This window comes from Coloeus monedula (assembly GCF_965178545.1).
Source record: "Coloeus monedula genome assembly, chromosome: 2".
Taxonomy (NCBI): Eukaryota; Metazoa; Chordata; class Aves; order Passeriformes; family Corvidae; genus Coloeus; species Coloeus monedula.
Genome location: NC_138782.1, coordinates 64,663,917 through 64,684,628, shown reverse-complemented (window position 1 = coordinate 64,684,628; position 20,712 = coordinate 64,663,917). Strand labels below are relative to the sequence as shown.

The window sequence follows — 20,712 nt, the reverse complement described above, 5'->3', positions numbered from 1 at the left end:
AACATATCAAGTAGGAATTCTGCTGCTACCTTACACTGTCCTTGATTAATTTAGTGCTCTCCAAAAGTAAAAACACTGCTAAAATTGTCCGTTGTGAGAAGAAATAGTTGTTTTGAACCACTTATGATGCTGGTGTGTAAATATAACATACATTATATATTCTTTTAGGGGAGATAGCCTGCATGCTATGAGTTCATTTGACTTTGCTTTCAAAGACAGTACAGTGCCTAAGCAACATAAATAGTTTGTGACTTGAAATTTGCCTTTTGGGGAGGTACTAAGACAACAACCTGCTCTAGAGGCTGGAGTACTTGACAGTGCTTCATACTTGCTTGTGAGGGAAAAAAACTGCATTCTCTCCTGGATATAGCCTCTCCTGGGCTATATGCCTGTTGTGGGGAAATTGCAGCTTAGGGTCAGTGAGTAACTTAGTATTTAAAGATTGCTTTGTTACAAGTTTAGTGATTTTTCACTTTTGGTGGACCTCAGGCTGGTTGAGCAACTGCTGCTGGAGACTGCAGACTGTAGTCAGCGATTTGCTTCCAGAAGTAGTTTCACCTAATGAAAGATAACTGCCCCCAACCCTTTTCTCCCAAATTTAGATACAGGCATATCAGCAGGAGATGAGGTCATGGATTCTGAGCAGTGATAACTCTGTGGGTGGTCAGTGTGGTGCCTGTCGCAAAATTCAGTCCTTCCACGAGTAGCCACGTCAAGCAGTGACAGAATCATAGAATCGGTGGGCTCCTCTCTCCTGTTGCAATTTGAAAACCCAGTTTGTTTGTCAGCAATCTGGACTTCATGCAAACACTAACTCCTAGTTCTTGTTCTGACAAGAGTGGTGTGGCTTATGTTTTTCTGTTTGCTTGGCAAGGCCTGCTGAGGATGGTTGGGAATGTATCTCCTCTACTTAAGTGAAGTTAACTTTTGTCGTTGTGCAGCCTTTTCAGAAAAGACAGGGATCCCCACAAGGTTGAAGGAAGCTCCAAAAGTGGATGGACTTGTTTTCTGTGAAAACTGTTACCGCTATGGTACCATAGAAGAATTTGTTCCTGAAGGGAAATTTTGCAGCCAGAAATGTGCCCAGCAAGTAAAAAACAAGTAGGTGCTATAATAAAGCATAGAAACAAAGAATTTGGCATAAATGCAGCACAAGAGAGAAGTGGTGGGATAAAATGTTTATGGTGGGGCAGAGGGGGGTATTAAACAGACAAGGTGCGGTGTCACCATTGGTTTATAATTTTCTTTCACTGTTTTTTGTGTAAATGCCTTAACAACATTTGGTTTTGTCTAACACTGACATTGAAGGCAGTCTTTTTTACTCAGAGTGTGCTGTGTTCTGCTGTCAGAAGCAAGCAGTAAAACAGTCTATGGGATGCATGAATCAGTGTCAGACTCCCACCCTGTTTCATAGTCATTAGAATTAAGATAATCAGTAATGAGATGGTTGGGGTGGTAAGTTAATTATAATTAAGTGCAAGAGCTGTTTTATGGATGACAGTGAGTGAAAACATGAGCATACTGCAGTTTCTCAGTTCTTTTTTTTTCAGCTAGTGCATTTCATCTCATCATAAAAGTATGTTTCTGTTAGTGTGTCCATTCTGTATTGTATATCGCTAGATATGGCAGTTTTTAACATTTATGACTTCGTACATTTTCTTTCATTTTTAGATAATTGCTTCAACAGTTTTCTGTTCTGATTTCTTGTTTAGCATTTTATACAGTCACATACCAGCTTTCTCCAGTTGGATTTGTCAAACTTAACAATTACCTTTGCCTTCCTCACTCTAAACTGCCCTGCAGTCCCAAACATTTCACAGTTTGCTTCTCCAGGAGACTTGATGGTACATGGAAAAAGATGCACTGTTTAAAACATGTAGAACTTGTTCAGCATAAGCTGACAGTTTTCCTTTTACAGTTGCTATTGTGTGTCTCTCAGATTAATTCTTTTCACTGACTTAATTTTCAGTAGTATTTATAAGAATATGTTTGGTATAATATTATGGGACCCACACATTGCTTTTTTAACTTGCTTTATTAATATGAGAAGTGAAATAATACTGGCTTTGTGTCATTGTGTTGCTCTTGTGATAGAGAACCAAAGGAGGAGAATCCCAGCACGGAATGCAATGGAGAAGATGATTCTAAAGGCATTCGGAAAAGAAAAGCAAAATTACCTCTCAAAGAAGAGTCCCGGGATAATGGGGAGAAGAAGGAGAATCCCGATGAAATTGTTAGTATGCATCATAAACCCATTCCTGCAAGTATTTGGGTGGGAGTTTTGCCTTGTGTTGCAATGTCAGTAGCTCCATCAGTCCACAAAGAGAAGAGACTTCATCACTCTGTCAGAGCCACAATAAGTACTTGGTTTGTTTGCCAGTTAATTATGCCTCAGCAGTAAATTGTAATATTATTGACAATGAACTGATAAAACCTGGTTTTTATCACTCTTCCCTGCTTTTTTAAGACCGGAATAAAAAGAACTTAAAGAAAAAATGATGCTAATCTAGACTTGACAAGTCGTAGGCATAGAAAAACAGGAGTACATATTTCCCAACACCTGTTACTTTGTCATTCTGCATATGAATAAATAACTATAGACCAATAATTTATTTACAAAGAAAGCTCCACTACAGTTAAAAAGAGAATACTTTGGATTTCCTTAGTGTAATTTGCCTTTGAAAAACATAACCAAAAATTTGGTTTGCTCTTGTGTTGCAGTGTAATTTGCTTTGGGGCATCTTTTGGGTTTTTTTCCTTTTGGATTTATTGATTTTTTCTTCATTTTAGAAAAAGCTTACCATAGTACCTTCCTATAATGTTTGTTTTCCTATAATATTTGTTTTCTTCCCAATAGCTGTGACACTACTGGGGGTAGCACAGTTTTCAGGGAGAAGGGTAGAGTTCTGCAGCCACTGAATTGTCAAAAGGCTGAAGACACTTGAGTTGTCAGGGGGGAGTTTGCAGCTGTCTGTATAGCAATATCTTAGGCAAAAGTCTGGGGGTACCTTCTTTGTCTCCATGCATCTGCCTTCCCAGATGAGTACTTTCTCTGCTCATCTGTTCAGGTGCTCACAAGACTGTTAATACAAAAACAGTAAAAAAAATTTTAAGGATCAGTGCCATTTTATATTTAATAAAGCAATAGTACCTTTGAAAAAAACCAGACTAAAGCTGTGAGAGGTTTTCTTTTAAATTATTTTGGAAGCGTGAACATGCCAAAGGTACTGTTATTGATCAGTGTCTCAGTGAGGTCTGCTGAAGGCTTCATGATCTGTCCCTCGGTCAGGCAAGGCTGGCTGGCTGAGTGCCAAGTGGTGAGAGTCCTTCTGCCTGTCATTTTCACTGTGTTTGCTGTGCTTTGTCACTGATGGCTCACTTTGCTTCTGTTAGACATCTGTGCATTTGTTTGAGGTAGGAGAGAGCTGGGTCAATAGCCATTTAAATGGAGTTTAAACTACAGTATCTCAGGTTTTATCATACTAGACTTCTAAGCTAGTGAGGTTACTGTAGTCTTTTTTTTTTGTTTGTTTGTTTTCTCTTTCTAATTTAGGAGGACAAACCTGAAGGAAGGATCTTGAGAGTCTCACAGAGAGCCAGGAGAAAAAGAAAAGGGGAGATAACAGTTTTGAAACAAAGTAAGTTAGATTATGAAATAAAAATCTCAACCATCAATTCTTTAGGTAATATCCATATCTTATTGTGAATTGCCAGCATTGTTTCACAGACTTTGTGTTCCCTATTGAATTTTTTTCAGTACTGTAAAAAAACAGTGCCAGCGTCATTTATAGCAATTAAATTTTAAGGCAGCATAGGGGAGGATATAGTGAGTGTAAATGCAACTAATTTATGTTTTAGGGTTTTTTTCTTTTCATCCCTCTAAATAGTGCCAGTATTAGAGGGAATCAGCTCCATTGAGTTCCCAGATGTTGAAAGACATGTATCAAGCAGCAGTGGAAGTTTACTTTTGTTTCCTTGGGGATCAATTTTGCCTCTTCATTATGTGCTAGAAATAGACACATTTATGGAACTGTTTAGGAATAATTGTTATAATCAATCCAAAGGGAGATATACTGCATCAAGCAACATAATAAAACATATTTTAAGTGAGTGCTGTCCTTTCAAGCTATTTGTATGATAGATAATTTTAGGTAGGTTTGGAGAATCAGCTGCTATTATACCTCAGTGGTACACCAACCACAGACCTACATCTTGCCCTCCAGAGTGCTTCTTACGCTAGATGGGGAGACATTAGCAGAGGTTGCCAGGCCACTAATCAACACAGAACTCCAATTAGCTTTGATGTACACTAGGCAGATGAACTACTGGTTGAAGATGAGCAATAAAATTTATGAAAGATGCCCCTCCCAGGACAGAATCACTCCTGATATGTTTCTACAGCTGCTTCTAAGGCTGAAGAGATAAGAAGCTTGTGAGACACAAGAACAAAGTTGATGCTCTGTGAAAATCACTGCTGCCCACTGACAGAATGATCATACACACTTCTTCTGTTGGGTTTTTTTATTTTATTTGGGAAAACATCAGTATAAAAGAATAAACTGGTATTTGTATTCAGAACCAAGCACAATTAATTTCTTTAATGGAATAGATAAAAACTGGGTAAGTCCCAAATAAAATGAATGTGGTCTAATAGTGTTGAGCAATCACTATGACTCTGAAATTTATTATCTTTTGGTTACATTATCATCTTTTTTCAGGAGAGTTTGGCATCACTATTGTTATGGTTCATATTTTAATCATAAAAATGCTAAGCCAGACTGTTACTTAAGGGATTTATTTTTCCTGTGAGTAGCCCACAGTCTGGATCAAGCCAGAATCATAGTGTGGACTGTGATGAATCCTTCTGACCGTGGGAGCTTATGATCTGAAATGCTAAGCTGCTTGTGCAGAGGAGGCATTTTAGGTGGAGATCAGTAGAGCAGAGTAGAGGTGTATGAAAGTAGGAACATACAGGGCCAGCCTCACAGACCATCTGTTCTTGAAGTTCCTGGCTATTGCTAGTGCAGGTAGTGCCTTATTTTCAAGGCCTAAAAACTGTGTGACTGTAGCCAGTATTAAGATGGACTGTAAGCAACATTGCAATTACTATGCAAGTATTCATACTGCATGAACAAACCTGAAACTGGAGGTTTCTGTCATATGCTAATGACATCATGAGGAAAAAAAAGCACTGGTGACAGTTCTGCTGGCTTGGAGAAAATACTGTTAAATCACTGCCTTTCTACCCCAAACCATCAAACTACAAAGTGATAGAGTAGGTGAGAAACATTCTGAGTACTGTTAAAGAATAGGGTGTTTCAACTGTGATTAAAAAAACCTATTATGAGTGGTATCCAGTTGAAAATGCTTTCCACTAAAACTACATGGGGGAAGAAGAAACCCCTTAAAATACTGAGCTATTTTGTGATTTGAACTCATCTTTTTATACATCTGCAAATTGTATATCTTAATGCTTCTTAGGAGCAGTAAGGAAAAATGGGTTGGAACAAGACTTTGTAAGTTGTTCTTGTAAGCTTCTGAAGGAGCTTTATCTTGTTACTAATCCAGGTTTGAACTGCTGTAAATGTTTCTGGACAAACCAGGAACCTTCATGTTCCTGATGCATTTGAGCCTACAGGGCTTCTCCTTTTTCTGAAATAAGTTCTGAGCAACACCATAAGTGCATTTCATAAAATGTAAATTTAAGGATATTATAAACTTCAAAACGTTATGGGGTTTTTTTTCTTGAGACGTTAACAGTTACAGAATTATTTCACTGTTTTATGCTTCTTCATAGCTGTACCCTCTAAAGGAAGGCAAGCATGGTGTTGGGCATCCTATCTGGAGGAAGAAAGGGCCATTGCAGTACCTACTAAGCTTTTTAAAGAGGTATGACCTTCTGAAATTTAAGTCAGTCAACCACCTAAGATCATTAAATTCCTGGGAAATCAATACACAAAAATAGTTTGAAGATTTTACACTTTTCCGGGGGAAAACCTGCATGATGAAAATAATGCTGTGTCCATCAGCAATTATGAAAGCAATTATCTTTCTCTGTTTTTTCAGAGAATTCTGTTGTTGTTGATGAATGCTGTCAAATCAGACTGCAGAAAGCAGATGCTTTTCCAAAATCTGCCGTTCTAGCCATTCCTTCTAATCTCTGAAGCTGAAAATGTTATACGTAGCCACACTTTTTCATGCCATATCATTTTCTTTAAATATGTTTAGAAAGGTGGTACAAAGGTCATCTTTTGTCTTGTTGCTTTGATTATATTACCTGTCTTTTCTTCAGCTTCTGCTGTCATTATATTTTGTTACTATATCAGATACTAATTTGTCTTGTTCTCCTTTTGCCCGTCATCTGATTGGATGTCACATCATCATGTCCTGCTTGTCCTTTGCCTGCTATGGTAGTCATTGTCATTTCAGTGCTTTCATTAGTGCCACTTCCCTTGCTTGGAAGAGAGCTAATCCATAAGGTTTCTGTGGTATTGTCTTCTCTTGCAAAACCTGGTGAAACATGTGAACATGTCTCAGCTGCTGTACTCCTGCTATGTGTTGCTTTTTTTTTGATAATTCTGTTCTTACTTGTAGTCTGTTTCTTGCATCAATTTCTTTCTGTATGTTTCATACTTCAGCTATTAAGTCTTCTGTGCAGGAATTAGCTTTTCAGCTTACATATACGCATGTGATGCTGACCTTTAATTGATGCTTTTAGATGCTGTTGAGTTAGAAAAGTGAAGAACTAGGACTGAGGTGTGCAGATTCCATAGATTTGTGCAAGAACAACTGTTCTCTGTCTACCTTTAGTTGTATCCCCCAGTGCTATATACTGGTTCAAAAATTAGCAAGAAAACAATATGGATAAGGAATGTCTTAGTGAGAAGGTAGATTTACAAAGCATTGCTCTGCCTGTCTGTAGGTCCATGAAATGCTATAGCAGCACACAGGCTTTTGCAGGGTGCTGCACATGGTGATGAAGTCTGGAGTTACTCCATGTTTCTTCCTTTCCCTTCTTTCCATTGTACCTTTCTCATCCAGTGCATCTTAATTTAGTATTTTCTATCAAAGTCTTTAGCCTCTGGGTAATGCTTTATTTAGTGTGCAGTATTTAAAACCTGTAGCAGAAAGACAATTCTTAATAACACTCAGAATTGGCCAGGTAATATTTCTCCATTTTACAGATGAGGAATCAAGCCACATAAACAGGTAGGTTAAAAAAAATCCCAAATCAAACATCACCAATTATGAATCCTTGATTTCTGTTTGCATTTTGAGTATTACTCTTTTTTTTTTTTTTTTTTTACCAGCTCAGAAGCAATACTTTTCACTGTGTTGTTTTGTACCCATAGTTAGGAATGGTCAGGATGATGGAGAGTCCTTGCCACCTCCTGATCTTAGAATAATTTCTAAACTGTGTCTCACAAGGTTTTGCTTCCTTCCAAGTAGGTGGTACCTTTCTGAGTAGCTCCCTTGGTACCCTTCTCTTCCCATTGGCTGCAGAGGTACTGCAGTTGATTCGGGAGCATGTGTAGCTTTTAGACAGAAACGGAAGGAAAAGGGAACATTTAAGATGCTTTTCCTGTGTATTTTTCTGTAACCATTTGGGACATAAAAACTGTGAATTTTCTAACCTGTGGAAAACTGTCTTCAGTTTTGGTCACGTATTTTTCTGATATTCCTTCCAATTTAACCTTAATATCTGCTACCTTCCTTCCTCTTTAACAGAGGGATGCTGATGCCTTCTGGTTGAAAATACCCATCCTGCTTAGCCTCTTTTTCACTCCCTGTTTTTTGAAAGATGTTCTTCTGGATTCACTGTAATGTGATGTAAGGATAGGTCATGTTCCTGTGATGCAGAGATTCTCCTGGAAGACATAATCTGGACTCAGCATGTGAAGGACAGCAAGTAGGCCATATCAATATACAGTGTTCAGTATTTCTGCCTTTCAGTTCATCTTTCATGGCCTGAGATGTGGAAGGCAAAATAGAGAGTCATTGTTGTGATTATTATAGGGAATGACATCTACCAGGAAGGTGTCAGTGTCACTGTACAGGCTGAAAAAATAAATAATTAAATTGCTAAGATGTTTTATTCACAGTTAGTGAAAAAAGTGGAGGACAAATCATGTCATCTTCTTTCCCTTGACTGTCTTGCTAATTCTTCCTAATTTTCTTGCATACTCTCAAAGTTTAAGTCATTCTAGTATCAATGTGTTTTTCAAACAATCACCAATTTCTCTTTTCCTCTCTACGTTTTTGAAAACGAGACTTAATTTGAAGTGATTTATTAGTTCTTTCAGAAGCGTGAATAATAACTAATCATTCTTCTATTCCTTACAAAGATATTGGGTGTTTCTCCGCTATACTTTCAGAAGTATTGAAACTGTTGCTTTCCCTTGCAGTATCAGTCTTTCCCATACAACAAGAATGGATTCAAGGTAGGGATGAAGCTGGAGGGTGTGGATCCTGAGCACCAGTCAATCTACTGTGTTCTCACAGTGGCTGAGGTAAGTAGAGGCTGCAAGCAGCCATGGTGTGGGGTTGTAGCAGAGGCTGAAATGAAACAGCAGCAGCTGAAAACCCTCACTCTTATCTAACAGGCAAACAGAAACTGTATGTAGGAAGATGGTTTTTAAATTAATAATGCTATATTATTTCTGCCTGATAGACGTGAAAAATATATCCAGTGTCAATGCAGCAGTGACTATTTGCATATATTTAACATACATAGCTAGAGAAAACAGTATTAGACTAGTTGGATGACGTGTTTATCTGTAATCCTGTAGTTTTTAAAGAAAAAATAAATAGAAAAGAAATGTAAGTATGACAACTGATACATAGCAGTTTTATAGAAGTTTGATAGTATTTGCAGTTGCTCCATGCACTGATACAAATACCTAAAAGTTTCTTGTGTTGCTGTTGTGCTACAACTTTTTCAGACTGATGGCCGCAGAAATTGCCTGTATTGGCAACCTGTGCAAGTTAACATAAAATATAAGCTCAGTTTTCCTTTTGCTGTGGTTCATGAAATAGTTTTTCTGACAAACAGCTTCTTTGCTTTCAATAGAGAACCTGCTTCTCAGGTATATTTTGTATATTTTTTTAAACGTACCTTACTTTAAGTTTTGCGTAGTTTTAGTGGATTTTTGGATTTCATTTGTGAATTAAAATGAGGAAACTGGAAGTTATGTCAGAATACAAATTAAATATAGAATAGGGTTGTTGTTGAGATTTTCACTGATGACTGCAGTAAATTTTTGGCATTTGGCACTCAGGGAGATGTGGAGAACTTCCGTACAGAGAGAGTATTGTGTCCTGTTTTTTTCTCTCAGTGGCTGACTTATTACTTCGTGGAATAATGAAGTTCTGGGGAATACCTCCACTGACTTCTCATCTTTACTTGAACAGTTTTCAGTATCTCTATGGAGAGCCTTTTGAACATACTTATTGTTCAGTGCTCCCTTGTATATCAGTTAATCAGGATAGCTTGAGAACCTCATTATCTGCACTTTGTCCTCGGTTGTATCAGATGTATTCATGCTCTTCTGTAGGGCTTATATTTTACTCTGATGCTGGGTTGAACTATTTTCAAGTTTTTGAGCACTACTGGCAATAGCCAGCTTTTAGTTAAATTCTTTTGACCAGAAGAGGAGGCACTCAGACTGAGAATAGCTTTGCCTTTTAATTCTCTCCAAATAGCTTTGCCTTTTAATTCATTTTATCAAATGAATTTGTTCATCCAATGTTGGATTGAGCAGAAGTAAAAAGCTGACTGAAAACATACAGTTATTACATATGATATTGAATGGAAGTGGTTATGTGTTGGGCAAAGATCTTAAAACATAGTGTTGTACGTTGTCGATTCTTGCTTTTAGGTTTGTGGGTACAGAATACGACTCCATTTTGATGGATACCCAGATTGTTATGATTTCTGGGTGAATGCTGATTCTTCAGACATTCATCCTGTTGGATGGTGTGAAAAAACAGGTCACAAGCTTCATCCCCCTAAAGGTATTGTTAAGTTTAAATCTGTGTGTCTTACATGGTTCTGAGATTGAGACTACCTGTGTAATGCTGTAATATTTTTTTTTGGCAGAAATGTTTTAGTTAATTTAGTCAAGAGTATTTGAAAATGGCAAATTAAACACTAAGTCTTGTGTAAAATTTCAAGTTTGAAAGCATTTTTTCCACTTTTATTCAGTGGAAATCCAGAGAAACCAAGAAAACAAAATGGACCATAAGAGTCATCATAAGGCATTAGGAAAAAAAACTGAGCAGCAAACTTAGACCCCAAATCAATGCTTATTGCAAGACAGTATGTATATAAAATAGCACCTCAGAGAAGAACTCAAAGGTTTGCATTAGTAGCCTTTCATTTTTCAGCTAAAATGCAAATTTTTGACCTTCATAATATAAACCTAAGAAATTTGGAACCCGGTGGTCTGACGTGTGGGGGGGGGAGGAGGGGAATTGAGGGACATGAAAAGGGAAGAATATTATTCTAGATGTTTTCTGAAATGCATTTCTAGTCTTGTTAGTTAAAATGGAAAGGGTGGGTAACTCCTAGTGCTGCTGGGCAGAATAGGCCTTGTGGTGGGATGTCTCCCATCCCCACAGCAGCAGAGGCAATGGGTAGCTGCTGCTGGGCTTCCAGTGGGCGTAGGGGAGTGAAGCGGCAAAATCGAACTGGGTTTCACAGAAATTAGAAAAGATAGTGTTTCAGGACACTATTCATTTTGTGTAGAGGAGGCCACTTTTTTTATCTCACACAGGCAAATTCTACAGCAAGAGATATACCTGGGTACATATGCATGTCAAAATTGCATTGACTGTTCTATATCTGCAGTGAATAAATCAAACTGACCTTTGGTCATCTTTTGAGAGTTAAATTAGGAGCTTAAGATCTCCCTTTCTCAGTTGGTGACAGGAAGACCCACGCTGCCCAGAAACTGTTTCACAGTCTACTAAAACCAGGTTTTTTTCCATGGACTTTGTCCTAGTCCCAGTACCTGATCCCATCACACATACAGTAGGTGGGAGGTTTTTATTGTCTACTGTGAGTTTGGGCTTAGGTTTGAATACTCTCTAGAGTTACAAAGGGAAAATGAGAAATCTCAATACTGTATTGCTTTAAAAATGGTTTCAAATGGTCTACAGCTGTAGTGTATCAAGACAAGAGACAACTGGAGTATAAGAAATGTATTTTTGTTTGGACTTGTAGGTTAATTTATGTCAACTACTATTTGAAATAAAAAGTGAGAAAGCCCTGTGCAGAGAAGGTGAAGGGTTTTAAACTTGCGTTTCCTGGGATAATATGAGAATCTCAGGTTAAGCAAAGCAGTTGTCTCTGGCATATTTGAGTAATACTTCAAGTAGTTAAGGGGTGACACATTTCAGTAGAGGCAATCACTCACTGAAATTTCTTGTGGTTTTGGTCTTGCTTTACTGGGTTGTAACATATTGACTAAAGGAGATGTTTCTATAACTATTACTCAACAGAAAAATGAAGGAGAAAATCTATTTGCTTCCAACTCCTAGCATTGTTTTGTAGATTAGAACTACAAATGGTTTATTGTAGATTATTTTATGCAGTTCAACATGTTATAAATTATTTGTGCTTTTTCCCCCTAAGAAGCAAAACATTAACAGAAATACAGATTTCTTTCCAAGTGTTATATACACAGAATAAAAAATGTATAAAGTCCATGCAGGGGACAGTTTACACTGTCAATGTGGAAGGGGTCCTGGGGCATTGATTGTGTAAGCAGCTGGTTTGATATAACCTAGGGGGTTTGTTTTAAAGCTGGTAGCGATGATGTATTAGTGTTAGCCTGATGATGTAATACAGTGAAGTCTGGAGGAGGGGGGACTTTTTTTTCTTGGACTGGCTGGCATAGTGGGAAGAGTTGTGGGATCTGTAGGTCTTTTTCTGATTCTGAAGTAGAAGCAACAGACTGAAAAGTAGGTGGAGAACACTTGTTGGTTGTGTGTTTGTGTCAGTGAGACCAACAAAGGGAAGTAAGTTAGTACCACTGTGAGGCAGGGAGGTGGTAAGGTGAGGTTTTCATGGGGAGAGACAAAGAGGTGGTTTGTAGCCTGTGCTGTTTGGAGATGTTTGTTCAAAGGGAAGAAGATCATAGTATAAAGTTGATCTCTCACTGATACATGCACCTTGTGTCTCATACGTGCCCTTTCTTGCCCTTCTTTTACAACCCTCATTTAGGATATAAGGAAGAAGAATTCAGCTGGCCCTCCTACTTGAAGGCATGCAAGGCTCAAGCTGCTCCTAAATCACTGTTTGAAAACCAGAATGCAGTAAGTACTCACTTGTTACTCATGGGGTAGTTGTGAGCATGCTCATGTGTGTGGTAGAGACTCATAGCACATTTCAGTGATGACAGACTTGAGACCTGAAATTTAAGACTAGAATCTTTACAACAATTGCTTTACAATTCAATAACATTCTCCACTGCAGCTAACTGCTGCAGTTCCAATTCATTACTTTTCTACTGATCTGTTTAAAATTCCAGTGCATTCAGAAACAGTATCTTAAATTAAAGATTTGTTATTAGTACTGTGTCTTGCACCATAATGTTGGGGAACAAGAATGCTCTTTCAGAGAGAGTATCTAAGACAGAGCTAAAACGAACACATTTAATTTTAGCAGCATGTTTAGGACTTCTTTTTTTTCATAAATCACAAGTCCCTGTGTTTGAACATCTCTCATGTCAGCTAATTAGGCTGCTGCCACTCTGATGGGACAACTAATTGGGAAACTTGGAAATGACATGAATATATTGATTGTGTACGCTGGGGAGATTTCTGGGTTTATAGTATTTATCTTCAGTTAAATGTCTTTCTCTATGTAGACAGTGATCCCGTCGGGATTTCGAGTGGGGATGAAGCTGGAAGCTGTAGACAAGAAGAACCCGACTTTCATTTGTGTTGCCACGGTAACAGACATGGTGGACAATCGTTTTCTGGTTCATTTTGACAACTGGGATGAGAGTTATGACTACTGGTATGATGTTTTTGTTTTGTATCCTAGTGAGATGTATCAGAAATGTGTTAGCTCTAAGTGCTGTTTTCTGTGATGCTTTCCAGACTGGCGATACAGATACCGTACCACTTTTGCTAGATTTCTAAGTGTGGCCACCAAAGTACATCTTAGTGGCAAACTGGAGGAATTAAGTTTCCCATGTCAAGCTGCATGTAAAAAATGCTGAGATTGTGCTAAATGAGTGTTTGTGTGTGCTGCTGTATCTGGAGTTGTGGATTGATTTCAGTTACATATTATCTCTGAGGCTGGTATCTTCAGTGGAGAATATGCACCATGATAATGAGACTAAGTGTACTTGGAATTAGTTTTACTTATAGTTGTGAATTGAAGAAAAGGCTGCATGTATTCGTAAGGTTCTTGATCCACTTCTGTTGTAACAGAACTGTAGTCATCTTCTATAAGGCAACAGGATAGTGGCAAAACCTGGTTTTAGTCCTCTGTGTTCTCCAGTCCAGTGAAAATTGGGAGCCTGCTATCCTGACCCGTGTTAGAGATGACGTTTCTGCATGTTGTATGGTGGAGGGGTTGTGTGTATCTATATAGGAAAGTCAGTGGATGGAGCAGAACGTACTAGGTGCATAAAGACAATGAAGGAGGTTTAGGCTGTCACAGTGCAAGTTTGTATTTATACTTGGATCTTCAGCTGACAGATTTGGAGCAAGGTAGTTTATCTTACAGTCTTTGGAGAGTAGGTTACTGCAGAACAGAGTATTGTATGTATCCCCTTTATGTCTGGGGTTCAGCAGTGGCAACTTAATTGTATAGCTGAGCCTATAAATATAAATGAAGAAACTTTTTTTCATCTGTATTTGATGACTACTTAGGCATTATGTCAATGAGAATGCCACAAAACTATTAAAGTAACTTCAAAACTTTGCAAGTCCATCTCTTGAAATAATAAATTTGTGGCCAACATGACAAATAAACTGAAGTAGAACTGACTTACTGAAGCAGTAGTGAACAGTCAGTTAAGTGAAGTCAAGAACTGAATATCAAGGTAATAGACCATACTAGTCAAAGACCAGAAAGATTAGCAATTATTTCCATGAAGAAGTAACACAAACCATACATTTTCTCTACAAAGCAGCAGGGAAGTGGGGACTGGGAAAACTTAACTCTAAATTTCTTAATATTTGAATATTCAGTAATAACAGCTATGACATTAACTAATAATTAAAATGGCAGTTAGAAAAAGCTTTTAGGATAAACACAGTGCAATATAACCTGTAGTTTGTTCAGACGTAGCATAGGTATCTTTCTAAAATACTGCACTATATATAGCAGATGTATACTGAATTTCAGACTTGTTAATATGCCAATGTCAACAGGAACTTTGGCCACCAATCTTTTCAGAGGAGGGAGAAGCAGTTTTTAAGTATATAACCAAGCTTTACATTTATGGTGTTAGTTATAGATATAGTATCCTGAAGTGGGTTTTCTGAATTTTGGAGGTAGAATACATGGCATAAAACCCGCATAAAGGATGATGCAAATTTGAAGTGGAAAGTTTTTTAGGTTTTCCTATAGATTTTGATAAATCATTGGAGCTGTGTTTATACTGAAGTCAAGCTTAAGTTTTGTTCTTTTGGTGAAATTGTGAAATACTGTTCTGGAAGCAGCAAGAAGATGCTTCTGGAAGTACTGTGCATGGAAATTAAATTTTGAGTAGTGTGGCCTACATCTCAGCATTGCATTGAGAAAAGTGAATAGAGAAAGAAGGAAAGAAAATGGGAGAAAAGAGCAGCAAATGAAAATAGCAATTGAATGTCCGACCAAAAAAGAGTCTGAAAATGCAACCTGAATGCATCCCACTTACATTTTTAATTTTAGATATTAGGTTTGTAGGGGCCTTAAAATATCTTAGGTGCATAAATTTCATGTCTACCAACTGCTGTCTGTGACTAAAAACAAAAAGGTTTTTTGAGATTACCCAGAACCGAGCCTCACAGTTACCCTGTGCCTGCATGTAGGCTTCAATGTCAGAATTATAATGAAGGTGAAATTACTTACTTTGTGTATGTTGGTTATTTTCAAACAAGTACCTCTTTTTACCTTATACCTCTGTATACCTTTTGTGTTTTATTTGGAGTAGACTGAACTTTCTCACTGAGGTTAAAAAACCTTTCCTATTTTTGGATACCTAAAAGAGAGTTGACTGATTTTACTGACTTCAGGCAACAGAAATCCGTTACCATCACCTAAGGTTTTTTAGGCTTCAGGCTTTCAGCCTGAAGATACTCTTCCTTCCTTCCTTTCTGAGTATTAGGAAATATGTTTTTGGTTGAGAGTAAGTACCCTGGCTAGAATTAGTCATTACAGCAGCTCTTTAATGCATGGTCATGATACTTTCAGTGTATTATAAATCCTATTAAATTTTCCTTTGATACTGGCTTTTAGATGGAAGAAAAGTGAACAAAATTGTCAAATTCAAGACTTTACTTAATGAAGGAGAATTTTGTCCTATACAACATAAGCCTTCAGGCCCTTTCCATCTGTTCCATCTCTTTTGATGAAACATAATACTTTGAAAGCCGAAGGCATTCTGGTTCAGTGGAACTCCTGAATTTTCTTACCGTTGTCTGAACCTGGAAATAGCATTGGGAATCTTTGGGTATGTCAGAACTGTGAGTTAACTACAGATCCGTCTTACATTCCTCCATTCTCTTACATCAGTTTTGCTTGCACACAGATCGATGTCACCTTAGCTCCCTAATTTTTTTGTGACCAAATGGAAACACAGCCAGAGTTCATGAAAGAGGTGAAGCTGTGCCAGCTTGTTGCTGTTTACGCACAGGAGAAGTGGAGCAATGGCTGTGCTGGACGTACTGCATCCCAGACTTGCTCTGTCAGAGGGCTCTGGGTGCCTTCACTCATCCTCGGCTGGGTCTGAACTTCCCCTGCCAAGAAGGTTGTACAAGCAGCTTTTGGGATCAGCTTACCAGGAGTGTGTTAAAATACAATGGCCCGTGCATCGCTCACTGCTCTGTTCCTGTCTGTCTTGCATAGAAAAATAATTTCTGAATCCTTCTGTGAAAATAAAATAGCTTTTGGTTTTTGGAATCATTTTCTGATCTGTATGACTTTTGGAACAGACTGGATTTTGGTGTGAGACTAAGTAAGAGGCCAGCCTTGTTCTCCATCAGTATTTACTACTTTCTTAGCAGCCAAGTCCTTAAAAGTTGCACTCTGCTTGTTTCATTTTTGAGATAATTAACTTTGCTCCACTTTCTTTTTGAAAGGAACAGTCTTTTAGAAGGGGTTATATTATGTCAAAAAGAAGATAAAACAATCTTGAAGAACCATGAGTCACAGTGCATGCTTTTAAGTGTTTAAATTGATAATGAACCATTATCTGACCCTAAAGCTCTAAAATTTCATGTGAATCACCATGCTGCTTTCTTATCAGACTTTAAATAGAAAATAGATGATGTTGCTGTACCACCTCTGGATGCATGCCATAACCTCCTGCATGTCTCCTGGATTACATTTTGAGAAGTCCTGACCTAAAATTATACCAGCTTTATACTTGTCAGTGATGAAGTATTCTCAATTACGCACTAGATGGGGCTGCAGGATGGTTTTTATGTTTTTCTTTCTTTTTTTATGCACTGTTGGATGACTGACATGTCAAAATCAAGAACTTGTATAAGTAGCATTTTTGAGGACATATTATTATTTGTGTGTATTGGGCATGTGTGTATGAGTGGTTTTTGATAGATAACATTTTCATTATAGACTGTATCTATACTTATTAAAGTGAAAATCAAACTATCAAAAGATTTGTTTCCCAAAAGGGAAAATCAGAAACCAGTTCAAAACAGAAAATGATTATAACACATGCAACTTACTGTAAAGACAATGCTGACTATTTAATAAAAAAATCTGTCCAGAGCTTCATGTGGAGACCTATTTTGAAAAATATTTTTTGGAAATAATTGAGTATTAACTTTTTCAACAGCAAGCATTTTTTTCATCATTTATTATCATCCATCTCTCTTGATCTAGTTATGATGAGCTGTATATGTGAAACAGATTTTTGGGAAAAATTAACAGGACAGGTGAAAGTGATCAATAGAAGAATATTAAGTCTTCTTCCACGTGTGCATCTCCCATTGGGATGTGCTCTCCTGCCGTGAGTTAAGGACTGTTGAACTTTACATGTGTTCCTTTCATGCAAAGTGGTGCAAGCACCAGGGGATCGTGTTGTCAGCTGCCCTCGGTTTTCCTTATTGCAGAACTATTTCCTGGCCATTTACATCATGTAGCTCTTCCCTGCTTTGATGTTTTTTCTGTAGTTAAGATGTCCATAACTCAGCAAGCTGTCACTTGTTCTGTCCCACTGCATGGCTCTCTTATAGGTTCAGCTGGTGCACTCTGCTGCTTTTGGCTCCACTTCAGCTTCCTGGATTAGCTTCAGTTTCCAGTATGGATATTAGATTTCTTTTTCTGTCTGCATGTTCTCACACAACAGAAAGAATGGTTCACAAGTGACATGAATTGTGTGGACATTGTAATCTTGTTTTATTACTTGAGCGTGCATTTGTCACTTCTCTACTGCCTGGCAGAAGGTGGTGGTGGTGCTCTGCTTTGGTCTAGGGGTAGGTAGGTTTGGAGGTGCAAAATCTTCCAGCTCCTGCTAGTGTTGGTAACCTTTTTTGGCCTAGCAAGCATCCTCACAATTCATGGAGCATTGTGTTTTATGAAGCATGTGAGCTGGGTGATCTGCCTTCTGGTTTGGAACAAAGGAGATAAAAAGCTGTGGGATGTGGCAAATTGATTGTGAAAGGTCAGCTAGGCTTTAGCATTGCAGCTGACAACTCTTGGGCTTAGTCTGATAGACTATTGTTGTTCTTCCAAACTAGATGAATGTCCATTAAATAACACACATTAAAGCATAATAGTTTTACTTTAAATTGTGTGTGACTTTTACTGATCTCTAATTTCTGTTGTTAAATGAACCATTAGAAGCTAAAAGGCTGTGTAAAATCAGTAGGTGAAGATGAACTGTATGATCTGGTTTTGCTGTAACAGGGATCTTTCTTTTTCCTGAGTCCACTGTGGTTGCAGAGTCTTCTTACAGGCTTATCTGTAATGAATGGGTTTTTATTTTAAAGCAAATCAAAGTTTGTAGATATTTCATGGTGCTATTTTGCAATGCTGTTGAATCACATGTTGCTTTGTGTTCCATGCTCACTGAAATGTCAGAGCATCTTCCAGGAATGCATCTTTCATTCTGACATTCCTTGGTCATTTGCTTCTTCTTGAATCTTCAAGGCAGGAAGTGTGTGCAGTGGCATTCACTTTTCAGAATTTTATTAAAATTGTGTTCAGACTATGCTTGAAAAAGCAAACCAAACCAAATGCATTTAGAAGGTTTGTCCTCGTGATTATCTTAATTATAATACTGATAATACCACAGTGACTTGAGCATGGGTCTTGTTCCCAAATTAACTCAGGAGACTTTTGAAAATAATTTGTGGACTTTACTTCAAAACATTTTAGGAAGTAAGAGGATATTTCTTTTCGGTGCAGAAAAGAACCTTATCCATATAAAACTCCCAGCATGAGAGGGATTGAAGAGAGGCGTGCTGCCCCACGTGCTTGTTACTTGTTAGCTTCTCTTCACAGTTACTGTAAAGAGAAAAAAAGAGGCCAGAGGAAGCATGAAGGACTCACCTTTTTTTTCTTTTTTTTTTGGGGCAAAACATTTCTAGGAGTCAGGTGCTGAGTTTTAACAGTGCTAAATTATCACAAAAGGTCTTTCTCTTCCTTTGCTTCCTTTTATTAATGGCAACTTCAACAATTTAGAGAGTACCTGGTGCGATACTATACATACTAAATACATACAGTATAGCTTTATATATTGTAGAAGAACAAAAGGCTGGCATTCTTGGGCTGAGTTAAATCCTTGGCTATTGTCAGAGCCACTACAGAGTCTATCTAAGGTAGGTTTTATCTGCTGGGAATTACCTGATTGGCATCATTACAAAGAAATACTAGCAAAACTGTTTCATATATATAGCCACAAGATAATTGTATTATGTTGGCCAGTATTTTTCATCACTAGTGCTTCACTCTGTTTATGTAGAAGGCTAGAGCAGTGGTTGTTGTGAAATGATGTTATGAGACACCCAGCCTGCATTTCTGTTGTTGGAGTATATCCCTACTGAGTTTTAGACATCATGTAAAATACTTTCCAGATTTAAAAAAAAAAAAAAATTGAGATAATGTTATTCCATGTATTTCAAATATGCTGTGCTCCTTCATTTTTCTTTTATGCAGTGGAGGTTCAAAACTGCAATGTGGTGTAGCCCAGTGTCCAGTCTACAATCTTTTCTGTGCTGTGTTTCCTTTTGCAATCCTTAAAGTATGTTTGTGTTCCACATCTGCAGACCTTTGAATCTTAAGACTATAGAGTGCCTGCATAATTTACCTTTAGTTTCTTCTTCTGTCATGCACGGTTCATTGCACCCAATTAGATATTGCACATTATCAGCATGTGATCTTTTAGAAGTATATAAATTAGTATTGCTAATTAAGGCAACTTAATTAATTTGAAGTTCCAGCATGGTAATACTTTCTGGGTAGATACTGATAATGATCATATTATGGCACTCAGAGAGAGCAGCTCGACACTGTTCGGGTAATTTGCATTAGTAGCTTGGGTTGAGGGAAAGTGGAGAGAATGTTATTCTCCAGCCTAATGATGGAGACATTGACTTCAGAGAGAGATTAGATACAAACGGAATCACGAGTGGCATGTTGCTCAGTGATTATTGTATGAAGTGTGTGCCTTCATGCATGGTTACTCTCTGCTTGTCTTCTTTTCTCATTAAGTATTTGAGAGGTGTTTGGAAAACACAGGAGGGAGACATGGGGTTTCAATCTAGATGACTGCTTGGCTGCTTAAGGTTTCTTTATCTCTCCCTGGGGAACTGGGAATGAAGGCCTTAGCTACTTCAATTTACTCAGGCTTCATTTTGTTGGCCTCACTGGGTCCTTGGAGTGAGTGGGACGCTGAGCTCATGGCCGCTGGAGAGATGGAAATGCTGGCGGGATTCTTCAGAAGGCGGGGGGGGGGGGGGGGTGGACACACACAATAGCTGGAAATACTTAATGTCAGCTACTGAAACATTTAGGGATAGGAAATAGTGGAGGAGGGAGGTAGTGCACTGTAATACTGAGTTTATCTAACTAAAGAAGAAATTAGGTGCGGCAGGGTACTAAGAGAAGCGAGGCCCTTACTGTATTACATGGTTATTACATGGTTATAATATATGAGTTTTCAGCTAAATAGAGGCAAACAGTGTGTTTGCACAGTGTAGTGCAGGGCCATGCAGAGTGATGCTGGCCTTTTGTGTCAGCAGCATGTTTCTTAGTCATCCTGGCTACATAAATACAGTGTATTTTACTTCATTAAAAAAGCACTGTCAATTGTTTGGCCAGCTGAAAAACCATCAGTAAATATCGACACAGACGTAGGGATGGTGCACGTTTCACAGCAGAGCCTGATAGCATTTTACTTTTCCTGTAGATCATTCTTACTTTTTGCCTTTATTAATAATATTGTGTATTAATACAATTCAGTAATTATGGTATATACATTATATATTATATACCCTGTGTGTTTTATTGTGCAAAATGTGTTA

The 20,712-nt window shown here is 37.9% G+C and overlaps 1 protein-coding gene across 3 annotated transcripts in view; it reads left to right on the top strand.

Annotated features, from left to right (window-relative positions):
- The window catches only part of L3MBTL3 (L3MBTL histone methyl-lysine binding protein 3), a 75,501-nt gene that overhangs the window by 21,758 nt on the left and 33,031 nt on the right, over positions 1–20,712 (top strand). For all 3 annotated transcript variants that reach the window (XM_082300102.1, XM_082300104.1, XM_082300103.1), the window contains exons 4-11: positions 942–1,101; positions 2,095–2,233; positions 3,554–3,638; positions 5,798–5,889; positions 8,406–8,510; positions 9,879–10,014; positions 12,227–12,318; positions 12,873–13,024. In XM_082300102.1, coding sequence (XP_082156228.1) covers positions 942–1,101; positions 2,095–2,233; positions 3,554–3,638; positions 5,798–5,889; positions 8,406–8,510; positions 9,879–10,014; positions 12,227–12,318; positions 12,873–13,024 — 961 coding nt within the window. The remainder of the gene's footprint in view (positions 1–941; positions 1,102–2,094; positions 2,234–3,553; positions 3,639–5,797; positions 5,890–8,405; positions 8,511–9,878; positions 10,015–12,226; positions 12,319–12,872; positions 13,025–20,712) is intronic.